We start from the raw sequence: 14,172 nt of genomic DNA, 5'->3' as shown, positions 1-14,172 counted from the left end.
AAAACAGCTACTGTTTCACCTGCTCCTTGCAACTCATCAAGTTTCCAGAAGGTCCATTTAAACTTGTTGTGGTCGACATTGTTGGTCCATTTGAACATGGGACCTATGACTGCAGGTTTGTTACTGACTATTTTAGTAAGTGGCCTGAAGTTGCATTCACCCCAAATGCCACAACTGCAACTGCTTGCATTCCTTACTTCTGTTTTTGCCTGTGAAGGAAACCCCTGCACCATTACCACCATTAATGGTCCACAGTTCACATCCACTGCCTTTACTTATTTTCTGACTGAACGTTGCATTAATCACATGAAGACAAGTGTGTACCATCCTCAACAGGGTACTGAAAGACTCTATTCAGACAGCACAAGCTACTCAGCGACCCTGAAAAACTGTAGTTGCGGAACTACATTACAGCTATTGGGCTACCTCCCATGCTACAACTGGTGGGTCCCCTTTCCAGCTCGTCAGAGGGAGGCCAATGTGGACTAAATTAGACATTTTACCTCTGTCGACAAATGGACGGTATAACTCCATCAGAGCTAAGGTGGTACAGATGCAGGACAAAAGTGTGTTGTGCACAAACAAAAAGAGAAGTGCTAAACCTTATAAAAGTCACTGTTGGTGCTTCAGTTAGAGCAGTGGCGATCCTAGCCTGTTTGGCGCCCGGGGAGAACACTCCCTCTGGTGCCCCCTCTCCGGCGCCCCCCCACACACACACATAAAACATATTAAGGATTATACATTAACATAAAACTGTTGTCGGAACCATACTGAATTTCGTCAGAGAAACACGCACACACATATGAAGAGAGAGAGAGTATGCATAGTATGCAAACGGCTACCAAACAGCCATCATAATTCATCATACAATGAGAACAGGACAAATCAGCAATTGACAATGACTAATTAATATTAAAATCTACAACATGATGTATTGTTTGGAGTTTAGTCTGTTACTGTTACTATTTTTACCATTTCTTTTTGGAGCAACTGTAATCCACATTATTTCCTTAGGGATTAATAAAGTATTCTGATTCTGATTGTTTCAGGATGACCTGCCATTATCCAATCACACATCTGCTTACCTGCATCTTTTGCTCGTTTCTCCTCCTCTTCTTTTCTTTTTTTTCTAAACTGAGCACCTGATGGCTTTGACCTTTTCTTGTCCATCTTACATTTGTTTTCATTTTGCACTGCAGTATGAACACAAATCCCCCAACTCGAGGATCACCACAACATAACCTAACACACCTACACCTTAGTTCACAGATTCACTTTTCTAGGGTTTATTTCTGGGATTTCACACAACCCAGGATTCAAATCATGAATACATAATGGGCTTGGATTTACAACATTATGAATGAAATGTGCTCTATTTGGAAGCAGCCGGCCCCCCTCCCCTTTCGACGGCTTGTGTGTGAGACTTTAAATCATCAAACTGTAAATTTTAAATTGTTATTGATCCCTTTACCCCGAGTCCTAAAGTGTATATTTATTTTCTTACTCTTCTTATATTTATTGTTTGTTTACTTGCACTGCTGTAACTTGAGCCTCATCGTCTCGTCTCTCTATATACTGGACTGAATATAGCAGAGATGACAATAAAGTTTACTTTGACTTCAGCAGCGAGCAGGCGCACCGAGGGCTCTTGCGCGCATTTTTCGCGTATAGAATTTCGAAAAAACATCGGTGCAAATTATAAGCCTGTATCATGATGTCTGGTGTTTTCATGTTTGTTGGTTTGTTTTTATTTTGTTTTATTTTGCGAGTTGGTTATTAGATGCCGCTCCAGCCAGAGAATCCTCCACCGCCCCGCCCTCTCCTCCCTGTGCCGCAAGCAGCAGGCGCACCTCGCAAACGAGGGCGCCCTTACTCCCAGCAAATGGGCGATAGAAAACCGATCGGTGCCTATGCCATTCACAATATGCGCTGGCTGATGTCGGGGCAGCATGAGTACGAGCAATTTTTTATTTTTATTTTTTTTGCCGATGCCCGTGATGCCGCCCCCCACCACGATGCCGCCCGGGGCAACCGCACGTGTCGCCTGTATCAAAAACCAGAGGGAGTGTTTGCCCGGGGGCGCCAAACAGGCTGGGACTGCCACTGGCCACAGTGTTTGGTGTTTTCAAAAAAAACAAAAAAACAAACACACACACACAAACAAAGGTAAATCACATTTAGCTACTGAAATATGGCTCCAGACTAGTTGGATAAGCTAAGCTAAAAGCAGATGCTTGGCCTGTTTGATCTGCGTGGTTCATCTCAGACACCATGCTTTATTTTTTCCTTAAGTTGTCAGAAATATAAAACTGAAGACTGAAGTGTTGTTTAGACACCCTTAAAAGTAAACATGTTGTTTAATGTTTGATTAATACCTGCACTTTACTTTAGCTGAGAACTGCTTTTCGGGTAAAAGGGGAGATGTTGTAATTACAGACTTATGTAGACTGAATCTGAATGTTATGTGCTTCTATGGGTGCTGTTACTCGTTCAGGCCATGTGGCGCTGTTGTGAAACAGGTAAGTGAGGAGGAGTGAGAAGAAGTGGAAGAGTGCGATGTGAGCGTTTTTCAGTAACATTAAAGTGTGCCTAAAAACAAGTCATCGTTTCCAGTGTTATATACAAACACAACACTCTCCTGTATTTGTACTCACCTGCTGGGACAAGTGTGATATGAGACTGGCATTGAAGAGCAACTTCTCTGCAGTGATGTGCAGAAAATCAGAAATGGCCTGGAACTGTGTGAACCGTTTCTTGATCTTCTCCATGAAAGGCTGTGAGGATTTTTTTCATGATGTCTTTGTGTGTGGACATCACAGAGTCGATGTAAGCTTTGTCATGAGGTACAGGATAGGTCAAAGTCTCATAATGTTTCCCTGGACCCATTCGTATGGTGGTCTCTGGCATCACCACCGTAACTGTGTCCACGGCGACCCATTTCCTGGGCAATGGCTTTAAGACCTATCCAATGACTCCCATCCATGGGCACCACGAGCAGTTTGCCTAAAACATTTGAAAAACTTGCAGGCTTGGTGTGAGGAAGTTCAGCCTCTTCTGTCTTCAGTTTGTTGTCAGGACTGGACTTTTCTCTATCTGCAGCACCGCTTATTTCCATGGCCATGTTAAGCAACAAAAGCACAAAGACTCCTGCTGTTCTCATAGTTCTTAGTCAGTGTACCAACGGCTGACTGAAATGAGCACAGAGAAAGTTTGGGGGGAATGGCAAAGGAAACACCCCCTTCTCTGAGCTTTAAGTTCTACAGCTGTGAACCAAGCTGCTCTACCTGCAGGCTCCTCTGAATAAGTTGTTTTAATACCTTGGTGAATTAGCAGATTTGATTCGCATGTGTTCAAAGTCCTTCCTGTCTCTTTTGGGAATCTAGGTGAGAGGAGCATGAGTGTAATAACCCTGCTAAAGCAAACGTTACAGAGAATGTGCTGCAGCTTTAATGCAGTTTCAAAGAGCAGCGTTATTACAATATTTTTCAACAGTACTGTATTTCCAAACCTTCCTCTAACCACACTGAGGATCAACTATCTGCATCTTTTTAACACAGTTGCACTAAAGTCTTTGTAGTTGGTATCAGACAACCCACACATTTACACACTGAACATTCTAATCAAGACACATGTCAAGAAAAAGTAATATTAGCTTGGGAACCCCTCTCAGCATCATAATAGTTCACTCTATTTTAAACAAAAAATGGTATGTCTTTTATCTCCTAGGAATATCTGGAAATATGGTTTTCCTGGTTTTATGAACAAGGATTTTTATTTTTAGTGAAGCAGTATTTACTTGTATGAAATTTAATGTAAAAACCTGCTGTGCAAAAAATTGGGTACACACCAAAATTAGTTGTTAAACCTTGGACTCTATAGAGAGATGTGTCCAATCATAAGAAAAGGTATTTAAGGTGGCACATGACAAGTTGTGCTTCTCTTTGACTCTCCTCTGAAGAGTGACAGCATGGGATCGTCAAAGCAACTCTCAAAAGATCTGAAAACAAAGATTGTTCAGGGGGAGGCTTGTATGCAAAAGCTCATTTAGATAAGCCAGATTCATTTAGGAAGAAAGAGCTTTGGACTGATGAAATAATAATTGAGTGTTTTGGTCATAACAAAAAGCACTTTGCGTAGTGGAAGGAAACACTGCATTCCAAGAAAAACACCTGATACCCACTGTCAAATGGAGGCTCCATCATTCTTTGGAGCTAGTTCAAGGACTGGGGCCCTTGTTGAAGTCCAGGGTCAGATGAAGTCAACCCAGTATCAACAAATTCTTCAGGATAATGTTCAAGCATCACTCACAGAGTTGAAGTTTGTGGTGTTGGACATTCCAACAAGACAGTGACCCAAAACACAGTTGGAAATCTACAAAGGCATCATGCAGAGGGAGAAATACAATGTTGTGGAATGGTCATCACTGTCTTCTGACCTGAAATGTAATAGAAAATCGGCTGTATGTGACTGTATGTGGCACCAAATCACAAAAGCAGTTTACACTTTAAATGGTTAAATAAAGACTAGAATAACAGAGAAATTCCCAACAATCGGACAACCCCCTCTGAACAAGCACGTGGCACGTGGTGGAAGAAAAAACTCACTTTTAACGGGAAGAAACCTCTGGCAGATCCAGGCTCAGGAAAAGAGCAAAAAAATTATTAATAACTACTTTGGAGCGGTAAACACAAAAGGTGACTGAAAACAAAACACAAACACACACACAGAAATGACATGCATTATATAATAACCCTGACAGGTTGTTGTAATAAAATGTAAAAAACAACAACCCCAAAACAAACAAACAAAAAAAACAATGCTGATCAAATACTAATGATTCAACAGATCATAAATATTTGAAGGAAACAGCTGTTTGCCCTCTGACCATTTATCACCAGGAATCACTACACAGCAAAATTTAACACTGGAGAGTGTCTATATGGGTCCACACCTCTGAGTGCTAAATACAACACTGTTGAGTGTTAAATTAACACTTTTGACAGTGTTATATGTTTAAAAGTAACCTAGTCAGTTTTGAAGATTAACAAAGACTAACACTGAGCAGGAATATTTCTAACATTTTGAGTTATTTTAACACTGGAGATTTTGCTGTGTAGAAATGTTTTTTTCACATAGGTTGAAGTTGAAGAAGAGAGTGCAGTTGGTGCTACGCTCCCTCGGCTTTCCTCAGCGGGGCCTAGAAACAAGCATGGCGGCTTCCAGTGTATTCCGACCGGGCTTGTTCAACCATAAAGTTGCAATAGTGATGGGTGGAGGCACCGGGATCGGTAAAGCTATCTCTGTGGAGCTGCTGGAGCTGGGTGAGTGAGTTCTCATAGTTCTGCGGGGAGCAAATGGGCAATAGAAAACCGATTGGTGCCCATGTAATCCCCAAAATGCGCTGGCATGATGTCGGGGCAGCATGTGTGCGAGCGACTTTTTTTGGGGGGGGGGGTCCGAAGCCATGATGCTGCCCCCACCAAGATGCCACCCTGGGCGGGTCGCACATATCAAAAAAACACTACTGGTCTCCAGGTAGTTAGCCAATCCACAGAGACAATTGCCTGGATCCACCAATGACAGAAAGGGACCTGCACACTCAGATTTGCATATGAGACAACATTATGACAGCAGTCGTAACAAAGTCCATGTGGGTGATACAGAGTATGTACAGCTTTCTAACACAACTGTACTGTAGTTTCCCAGTATATATTAGATTTAATATGGGGGGCTAAATTCAAGTGTTTGTCTCCAGACCACAGTGCATGACCTGAGCCTCGAGAGGGGGAGAACCTGCATGCTCTGAATGAACTGGTCGACCCAAAAAGCAAACTCTGATTCACTCATGGGACGCGCGAGAGATCCCCACAAAATCCCCACGCCAAAAGGCACCGTGGACTCTGAGCCACAAACACTATCGAGGACAGCATGGTGGCCTGGTTAGAAAGTCTGTATTTGTAGTGTGTGACTGATTATTAAGAATCTGCACATAATTGTATGTACCGTATTTGGCAGACTATACGGCGCACAAAAATCGACAGTGCACCTTATTTATGAATTCTGGTCGTGCTTACAGACCTCAAAGCGATTTTATGTGGTACAAGCGCTCAAAAATCCGTCAAAAAATGTTTTAGTATGACTTTGGTAAGCTACATCGCTTGATGGATTGTTGGAGCATTACAGCTACCGTAGTCAGGAGCCTCACGACTCATAGTAATCTCAAACGAACACTGCAGCGTCACTGAGAGTTAAAAACTGTCCAAATTCTTTCATTTTAATACAATGATCAGTGTTGCTGCTTTACCAGGTGTAACAATTAAGTTTAACATTCAGGCATCTATGAAAACAGAATTTATTAAATTTAACAGAGTTAGAAGTTAGCAGGAAACATGATATAACCAGTGTTGGTCAAGTTACTTGAAAAAAGTAATCAGTAACTAATTACTGATTACTTCCCCCAAAAAGTAATCCCATTGCTTTACTGATTACTTATTTTCAAAAGTAATTAATTACTTAGTTACTTAGTTACTTTTTAAAAACACGATTTACAACCTGAAGAGGTGATAAAGCGATAGATCTTTCAGCCCAATTCTACTTTTTCTACATAATCCATCATACAAAATGTAATCAAATGGAAAAATCTCTTTTTTTAACTTGTTTTATCAGTTTTAATCTTTTAACTTTATGCATCAAGCAAAAATTTAATTATATGCAACATTCTGACTTGAATAAATTAGTTTAACATTTAAAGCTATTTTCTGCACATTCCAGCGCATAAAATAAAATATTTTTTGTGTTTACACTCACTCTTTCAAATAGATGCAAGTAAAACACAGCAGAAAATAAAGTCAAAGACTCAGCGGTCCCGTTGCTCTATTTTCACCTGTAAAGCAGGACTGCGGTAGGCGGAGGTTTACCCTGGTGCAGGTGTGCCGCGGTCAGTTGAAGAATCCGCGAGTTTCTCTGTGAGTTTCCCATTACGTCGTTGCGCACTCGGTGCTTGCTCGGAAGTTTAGGGGGTTTTTTCGCTGTAAAAAGAAGTTTTCTTCCCACGCACAACGGACACTAATGTTTTTGTCACTTTTTATGGAGTCAAACTCAAAGTAAGGTCAGTACTTCCACGCTTTAAGTGCTGCACGCTCATACTCTCTCCCACAATCGATATGAGCCATTGTTGATCTGCACACAGCTGTTGTCACTAACGGCGCACTCGCGTACGTCACTGTCGTGAGACATTCTCGCAAAAAATCACGGTTTTACTAACGCAGTAACGCAGCGTTACTACGGGAAAGTAACGGTAATCTAATTACTTTACTCGTTACTTGAAAAAAGTAATCAGATTACAGTAGTAATCTACAGTAGTAGATTACAGCAGTAACACATTACTGCCCATCTCTGGATATAACATGTTCTGACTGTGAGATTTCTGAAAAAATTCAAACGTACAGCTCTGCTATCACTTCCAATATAAATGAAGACAGGAAACTAAACAGCAGTTACTTTTGTAGGGTTACTGAAGTTGGACTAGCTGGTATATAATGGTGCTACGTGATCGCTAGCGACACAGCTATGTTAGCATAACATAAACACAGTGAAGCTGGAGGATGAATGTTAACTTTTTTTCACTCCATAAAAGTTAATGTGAGGCTGTAAACGGACCAAACTTCAGTCAGGAGAACAACTGAGATAATCCATCCACAATACGAGGTTATTCATTAATATACTGCAACAACATGGGAATACAGTGGCTGTGAGGGAATTCAACAATACAATGGTACAGAAGTGGAGGAAGCAAGAAGAATGAGTTGAGTAAAGTTTAACTTATCTGATTGCTTAATTGCACTACAAGTGTCCAGAGGTCCACTAATTGGTCGGTGATTTTAACCTGGCAGGTAATACAGTGATAATGTTAATTAATTACTTAAAGGTAGTTAATCGCTGTTTGTCCGAGGAAGTGAAAATAGCAAATGTCAGGGTTTTTGTGTTTGTGTTGCTCAGAGTTACAAAATATATCACAACAACCCCAGTAAAAAGAAACTGTATTTATTCCTGCTTCCTCTTCCGTCTTAGTTTACGGAAGCATAGCTTCATACATTTTGCTGTCAGCATTACAAAGACAAGCACCACAGTAGTTAGCAGCACTATTACATCCAGGCTGAAGTACTGGAACCAGTAGAGTTCATGGAGAGCCGATTTGAGATGCTTCGCCCCTTTATGCCGCATCACAAATTCTGTCCAATACACTGAAAGCTCAAGCGGGTCCGACGGCCGATCATTATGAAGATCTGACAGCTTCTTCACGTTCTCTTTAAACCTGAAAACACAGATAAATGGGCAGGTTTTTTCAAAATGACAATGAGCTGAATTTAATCATATTTAAAGCTCTTGGAGAACAAATGGTACAGTGGTTCAGTGTTTGAAGGTTTGTTAGAGTTTTTTATTTTCTGCAATTAATGTGACCACCATCAAGTTTAACACGAGTCCTAATTAAAATTAGATAATGTTACGTGAACCCAGTTGAACAAATCAGGACCTTTTATTAACTCAAACAAAAAAGTCACTCATTGCATACCTGTGAGGGGGAAAGTAAAAGCCTGCAGCCTGATATTCAAAACACTCAGAAATACACTGAGACACAAATAAAGGACATTTCTGAGGACATCAGTAAAAGAGTATCTGATGCTCAGGCTGGAAAAAGATTATGAGAGTCTCTCTACAAAGTCAGACTTTGTGTGTATATAGGAAACTCCCTAGGTGTGCTTGACTAGCAAAGAGTCACCATCATGGAAATGTAGCTAGAATGATGACCCATTGTGTACTCAGAGGGCTAGCTTCAGTCATTGTTCAAATGTACTGTTTATATGGTTGGGAAAACCTGCAAGACTTGCTTGTTTGAAAAAAATGTTTTGTAGACCAAAGGAGAACATTTTGATTGAATGACAAGGATCATGTAGATCAAACGTCACATTGTGAGCCGTCTGCTGACTCCCTCACCTGCTGTCATTGATGACCTCCTTCAGCCCCTTCAGAAGAGTTTCTGTATTAATGTCTAAAATGTTCAACACGATTCCTACACCTCTGCTGGCCATCCTCGCAGCGTTGTCCGGCTGATCCCCGTTCAGGGGCACCATCAGCATGGGAACGGCGTGACACAGTCCCTCAAACAGACCATGTGAGCCAGCGTGAGTGATGAATGCACGGGCTCCCGGGTGAGCTACGACACAAAACATGCAGAAATATCAGATGTTATGAGATGTGACACATCAGCGTGCTTCACATTTCAGGATGTGCTGCTGCAGACACACACCTAGCAGGTCATTCTGTGGGACCCATTTCATCATCTTCACATTTTCCGGGACATTGTCAGTAACCTTTCCAGTGTATCTCCATATGACCTGTCATAGTTTTATTGTAGATTAAGATTAGCTGTATTTATTTATAACACAAGATAAGCTGTATGCTGATATACCTTCTGTGGAATCTGTCTGAAGGCCTCCAGAAAGACAGAGGTGATTTCCTCTGGCAGATCTGACACCATGGAGCCCAGAGTGAACACTACAAACCCGTGCTCTCCAGACACCCAGGAATCTAGATCCTGACAAAACACAAACTTGCTTAAGTACTTTGCATTTATCACTCTTACCTGATTGGTCTTACAGTCCTACGGTAAGTGGTGTCAATCAGAATGTTCATAAATGTATTTAGAGTCTAAAACTCATAAAGTCTTACTGGGGGCAGAGGATGTTTCACATTGCAATTGATTCCACCAACCAGTACAATATTGGGCATGAGTGGGCGTGGGAAATCCAGCGTGAAGTCATTCCTGTTTAAATACAGCAACAGTTTTTTAGTTTTTTACACTCACGCAGGCAGCAAATGTCAACAATACACAGACGTTCCATGTGTTACCTCAGCAGCCAGATATCAGAGTCTGAAAGCACTTCAGCCACGCCCACGTTCTCTCCAAGGAAGTCACGGGTTATTTGGTCAAAGCGCCAATACAGCAGTTTGCAAAACAGCGGCTCCACCAATGCCACCTGTGGGTCAGAGGCATTACAGGACAATAATACAGCACCAAAACTGAAGACAGAAAAACTAAGACGTACTGTAATACTAATAACACTGACATACTAGTTTGTCCCAAATGAACCTCATTGTAAGCAGAGATTGACGGTAACGCATTACTGTAATCCGATGACTTTTTTCAAGTAACGAGTAAATTAAAGCAGTACGATTGCAAAAAAAGCAAGTAGATTACTTTTACTTTTACGCTGTGTTACCGCGTTACTAAAACTTTACATGCTGGAATATGCAGAAAATAGGTTTAAAAGTTAAACACATTTCTTCAAGTCAAACACTCTTGCATATAATTTAATTTTTGCTTGGTGCAATGTGCATAAAGTTAAAAAATTAAAATGAATAAAACAAGTTTTAAAAGAGACTTTTTCATTTGATTCGATTTTATAAAATGAAATATTCAGAAAAAATCGAACGGGGCTGATAGGCTTATTGTTTTATAATGTATTGTTGTGTATCGTGTTTTTAAAAGTAACTAAAAGTACTACTAAAGTAGTACTTTTAGTTACTTTTGAAAATAACAAATCAGTAAAGTAATGGGATTACCTTCATGGAGAAGTGATCAGTAATTAGTAACTAATTATTATTTGCAAGTAACTTGACCGACACTAGTTGTAAGCAATAAATAATACTCTCATGACCACAAATGAGGTGAGTATAAAGTATGAAGAGTAATTTAGGAAAGATCATTTGAAGGTAAGCACATATTTCCTGAGCAATATGGTCACAAACCAACAGTGTTTTGTTCGTGAATAACATTCCTGGAAAAGCTGTGCTTTAAGGCTTGAATATGTTAACTTCCGCCTGGCTCACCAAAGTGTTGATAAATCTCTCCTTGAAGCTCATTTTATCCGTGTATCCAGTGAAAAAGCGAGGAACGTATGAGGGCGGAGATGGGCAGCCAGCAGACTTCATGTCCAAGTGACACGGTATTCCTCTCAGCAGATTGACAGTAGGGAGACCTGGAAGTGATTGAGTAATGATAGGTGAGAAAATGTGCAGGTGTACAAGCAAACAGATAACCTGAGTGCAGAGGAGCTCACCTAATTTCCGAGCTACTAATGAGCCCGTGGGAAGCATGGGATCTGTCAAGACGGCATCAAAGTCCTATAACGTGAAACAGGAAGAAGGTGGAAAAGCAGAGAGGAGTCAATCTTCCACTGTGTGTCAGCACTACACTGTCTTGCATACATGGTTCACACATGGAGGATTTTACAGATTGTAGGTAGAAAGGTATAAAGTGGCTAAACTGGACCTATGATGCTCATTTGAAAGTAGGACAGCATTACATGATTCACAGTTCAGTTTTTATCCTTTATTGGACCTTTGTGCAGCCCCCGAGTTCATCATCAGTCTAGCAGAAGCTTTTTTTTATAGCCCCTCCCCCTTTAAGTGTGTGAAGTTGTAGTGGCCCGATTTTGAGACCTGATAAAGCCTATATAGCTTTTAATGTCCTGATGTGTAAAACCTTAGTGTCAGGGTGGGCTGCGTGGCGTGGTTTGTTTGGTTTTTTTTTTCCATGGGTCTATTAATAATAATATACAATTAAAATTTTAGGAACTATACACAGTCAACCACTACAGTTACATTAATAGATGTACAACATGATGAGAATTTGGACTGCCAACTTGTAGAAGAGAACCTCCATCCCAACACTCTTACACAGTATAAGCAAAAGACCCTCCATGTACAATTTGCAAAGCTTGAGCTCCAATGTTGGTTTTGCAGCTGATACCAAAGTTGTGTTCATCTTCTGTATTTGTACTCACCTGCTGGGACAAGTGTGATATGAGACTGGCATTGAAGAGCAGCTTCTCTGCAGTGATGTGCGGAATATAAGAAATGGCCTGGAACTGTCTGAACCGTTTCTTGATCTTCTCCATGAAAGGCTGTGCAGATCTTTTCATGATGTCTTTGTGTGTGGACATCACAGAGTCGATGTAAGCCTTGTCATAAGGTACAGGATAGGTCAAAGTGTCATAGTGTTTCCCCGGGCCCATTCGCATGGTGGTCTCTGGCATCACCACCGTAACTCTGTGTCCACGGCGACCCATTTCCTGGGCAATGGCTTTAAGACCTATCCAATGACTCCCATCCATGGGCACCACGAGCAGTTTGCCTAAAAACTGTGAAAAACTTGCAGGCTTGGTGTGAGGAAGTTCAGCCTCTTCTGTCTTCAGCTTGTTTTTGGGACTGGACTTTTCTGAACTAGATCCCTTTGTATTATCCACAGCACCAGTTATTTCCATGACCACGTTAAGCAGCAAAAACACAAAGACTCCTGCTGTCCTCATTGTTCTCTCGTCAGTGTACCAACCGCTAATTGCATTGAGCACAGAGAAAGTTTTGGGGGAATGACAAAGGAAACACCCCCTTCCCTGAGCTGTAAATCAGGCTCTTCTCTTTGCAGGCTCCTCTGAATACGTTGTTTAAATTCCTCAGAGAATTAGCAGATTGGATTTGTGTGTGTTCAAAGTCCTTCCTGTTGGGAATCTAGGTGAGAGGAGTAGCCCTGCTAATCTAAAGCAATCAAAGAGTGTCATGTGGCTTTAATGCAGTTTCAAAGGGCAGCGTTATCACAATATTTCCCTCCCCGAAACCAGGGTCAACTATCTGCATCGTTTTAACACAGTTGCACTTCAGTCTTTTTAGTTGGTATCAGACACACAACCCACTAATTTACACATTGAACATTCTAATGAAGACACAACTCAAGAAAAATCACAACAGACTTTGTCATTCAGTATGATCTAAATAATGTTTTAAAGACCACAGTCAACAATAAATAAGTGTGGAAACACAGTACATGTTACAAAGGGAAAAGGTAGGGTTTGTTGACATTATAAATTCCAGAGCACACAGAGCTCAATTTGTAAACAGACACAAATGCAAAGGGGGATGCTTGTGCAAAGAGAGACCTGAGAGACCTGGTCAAATGGTATATGTGCATATAGAGTTGCACACAGTCTACCCAATCTAAGTTGCCAGCATCCACATAGAACTAAAACATAAAATTAACCATGTTAAAAGGCAGTTTTTTTTTAACTTACTGAAACCTAAATGGTTTAAATTTCTGCTACTTTTTCTGAAACTTCTTTCTCAAACAATAAAACAGAAGCAGAAATAAACTAGAGTCTCGAGGATCATGGAGCAGGTTGCTTGCCCCTGACTTTAATTTAAGTTTATTTATATACCCTGTATTTCCAAAAGTATTTACTCATCCATCCAAATAATTGAATACTGGTGTTCTAACCACTTCTATAGCCACAGGTTTTGTGCTCCAAATCACAATAGCTGACTCAAGGCACTTTATATTGTAAGGTAATGACCCTACAATAATAGAGAGAAGACCTCAACAATCAGCCAACACCCATAGAACAAGTACATGGCAACAGTGCGAAGTGTAGAACTAGGCTCAAAAAGGGGAAGCCATCTGGCATCCATTCATATATATTAGATTCATTGATTATCGACAAGTGTGAGCTCCTCTATCAAAGTAGAAATTTGGGTAGTTTGCTGGTCTGCATAATTCAAGTGCATGTTAACACAATGCCAAGAAGGAAAGACATCAGCAGCAACTGTTGCTGCCCATTACTTTGGGAAGAGGTTTAAGACCATTTTCAAACAATTTGAAGTCCATCATCCTACAGCGAGAAAGATTATTCATAAATGAAAAACCTTCAAGGCAGTTGCCACACTTCCCAGGAGTGGAAGTCGCAGCAAGTTTACCCCAAGACAATGCAAAAGGCAGAAGACTGTCTTAATGATAGTACAAAAGGTAGCAAATATATATAGCGCCAAATCACAACAACAGTCACCTCAGGGTGCTTTATTTTGTGAGGTAAAGACGTAAAGGTGAGGTATGAGCCAGTAATAGGACAAAATGAGCACGCAGCCATAAAGTGGACTTGTTAGGGAGAGTTTCCCATCAGACCTTAAACACTTCAACTCAGTTTTTGATGATAGACACAACTAAAATAATCCGGATCAGATAAAGTCAGACACATGTACACAATACACAGTACTGCTCAAAAGTTTGTGGTCAGATTGAAACATTCTTGTCTCAGTTATGACTTTACATTTGCTTTAACGTAA

The 14,172-nt window shown here is 40.8% G+C and overlaps 1 protein-coding gene across 1 annotated transcript; it reads right to left on the bottom strand.

Annotated features, from left to right (window-relative positions):
* Positions 1-8,027: 8,027 nt before the first annotated feature.
* Positions 8,028-12,575, bottom strand: LOC113010457 (UDP-glucuronosyltransferase-like). The gene is made up of 9 exons (XM_026149508.1): positions 11,847-12,575; positions 11,121-11,184; positions 10,891-11,039; positions 9,910-10,037; positions 9,730-9,823; positions 9,470-9,595; positions 9,308-9,395; positions 8,995-9,214; positions 8,028-8,314 (listed from the first exon to the last, which is right to left on the bottom strand). Exons 1-9 carry the CDS (start codon positions 12,369-12,371, stop codon positions 8,044-8,046), a joined length of 1,665 nt encoding a protein of 554 aa, XP_026005293.1. The 5' UTR covers positions 12,372-12,575; the 3' UTR covers positions 8,028-8,043.
* Positions 12,576-14,172: the final 1,597 nt, after the last annotated feature.

This window comes from Astatotilapia calliptera, chromosome 18, assembly GCF_900246225.1.
Source record: "Astatotilapia calliptera chromosome 18, fAstCal1.2, whole genome shotgun sequence".
Classification (NCBI taxonomy): domain Eukaryota; kingdom Metazoa; phylum Chordata; class Actinopteri; order Cichliformes; family Cichlidae; genus Astatotilapia; species Astatotilapia calliptera.
Note: the sequence above shows the minus strand (reverse complement) of the source record. Positions and strands in the feature narration are given on the sequence as shown.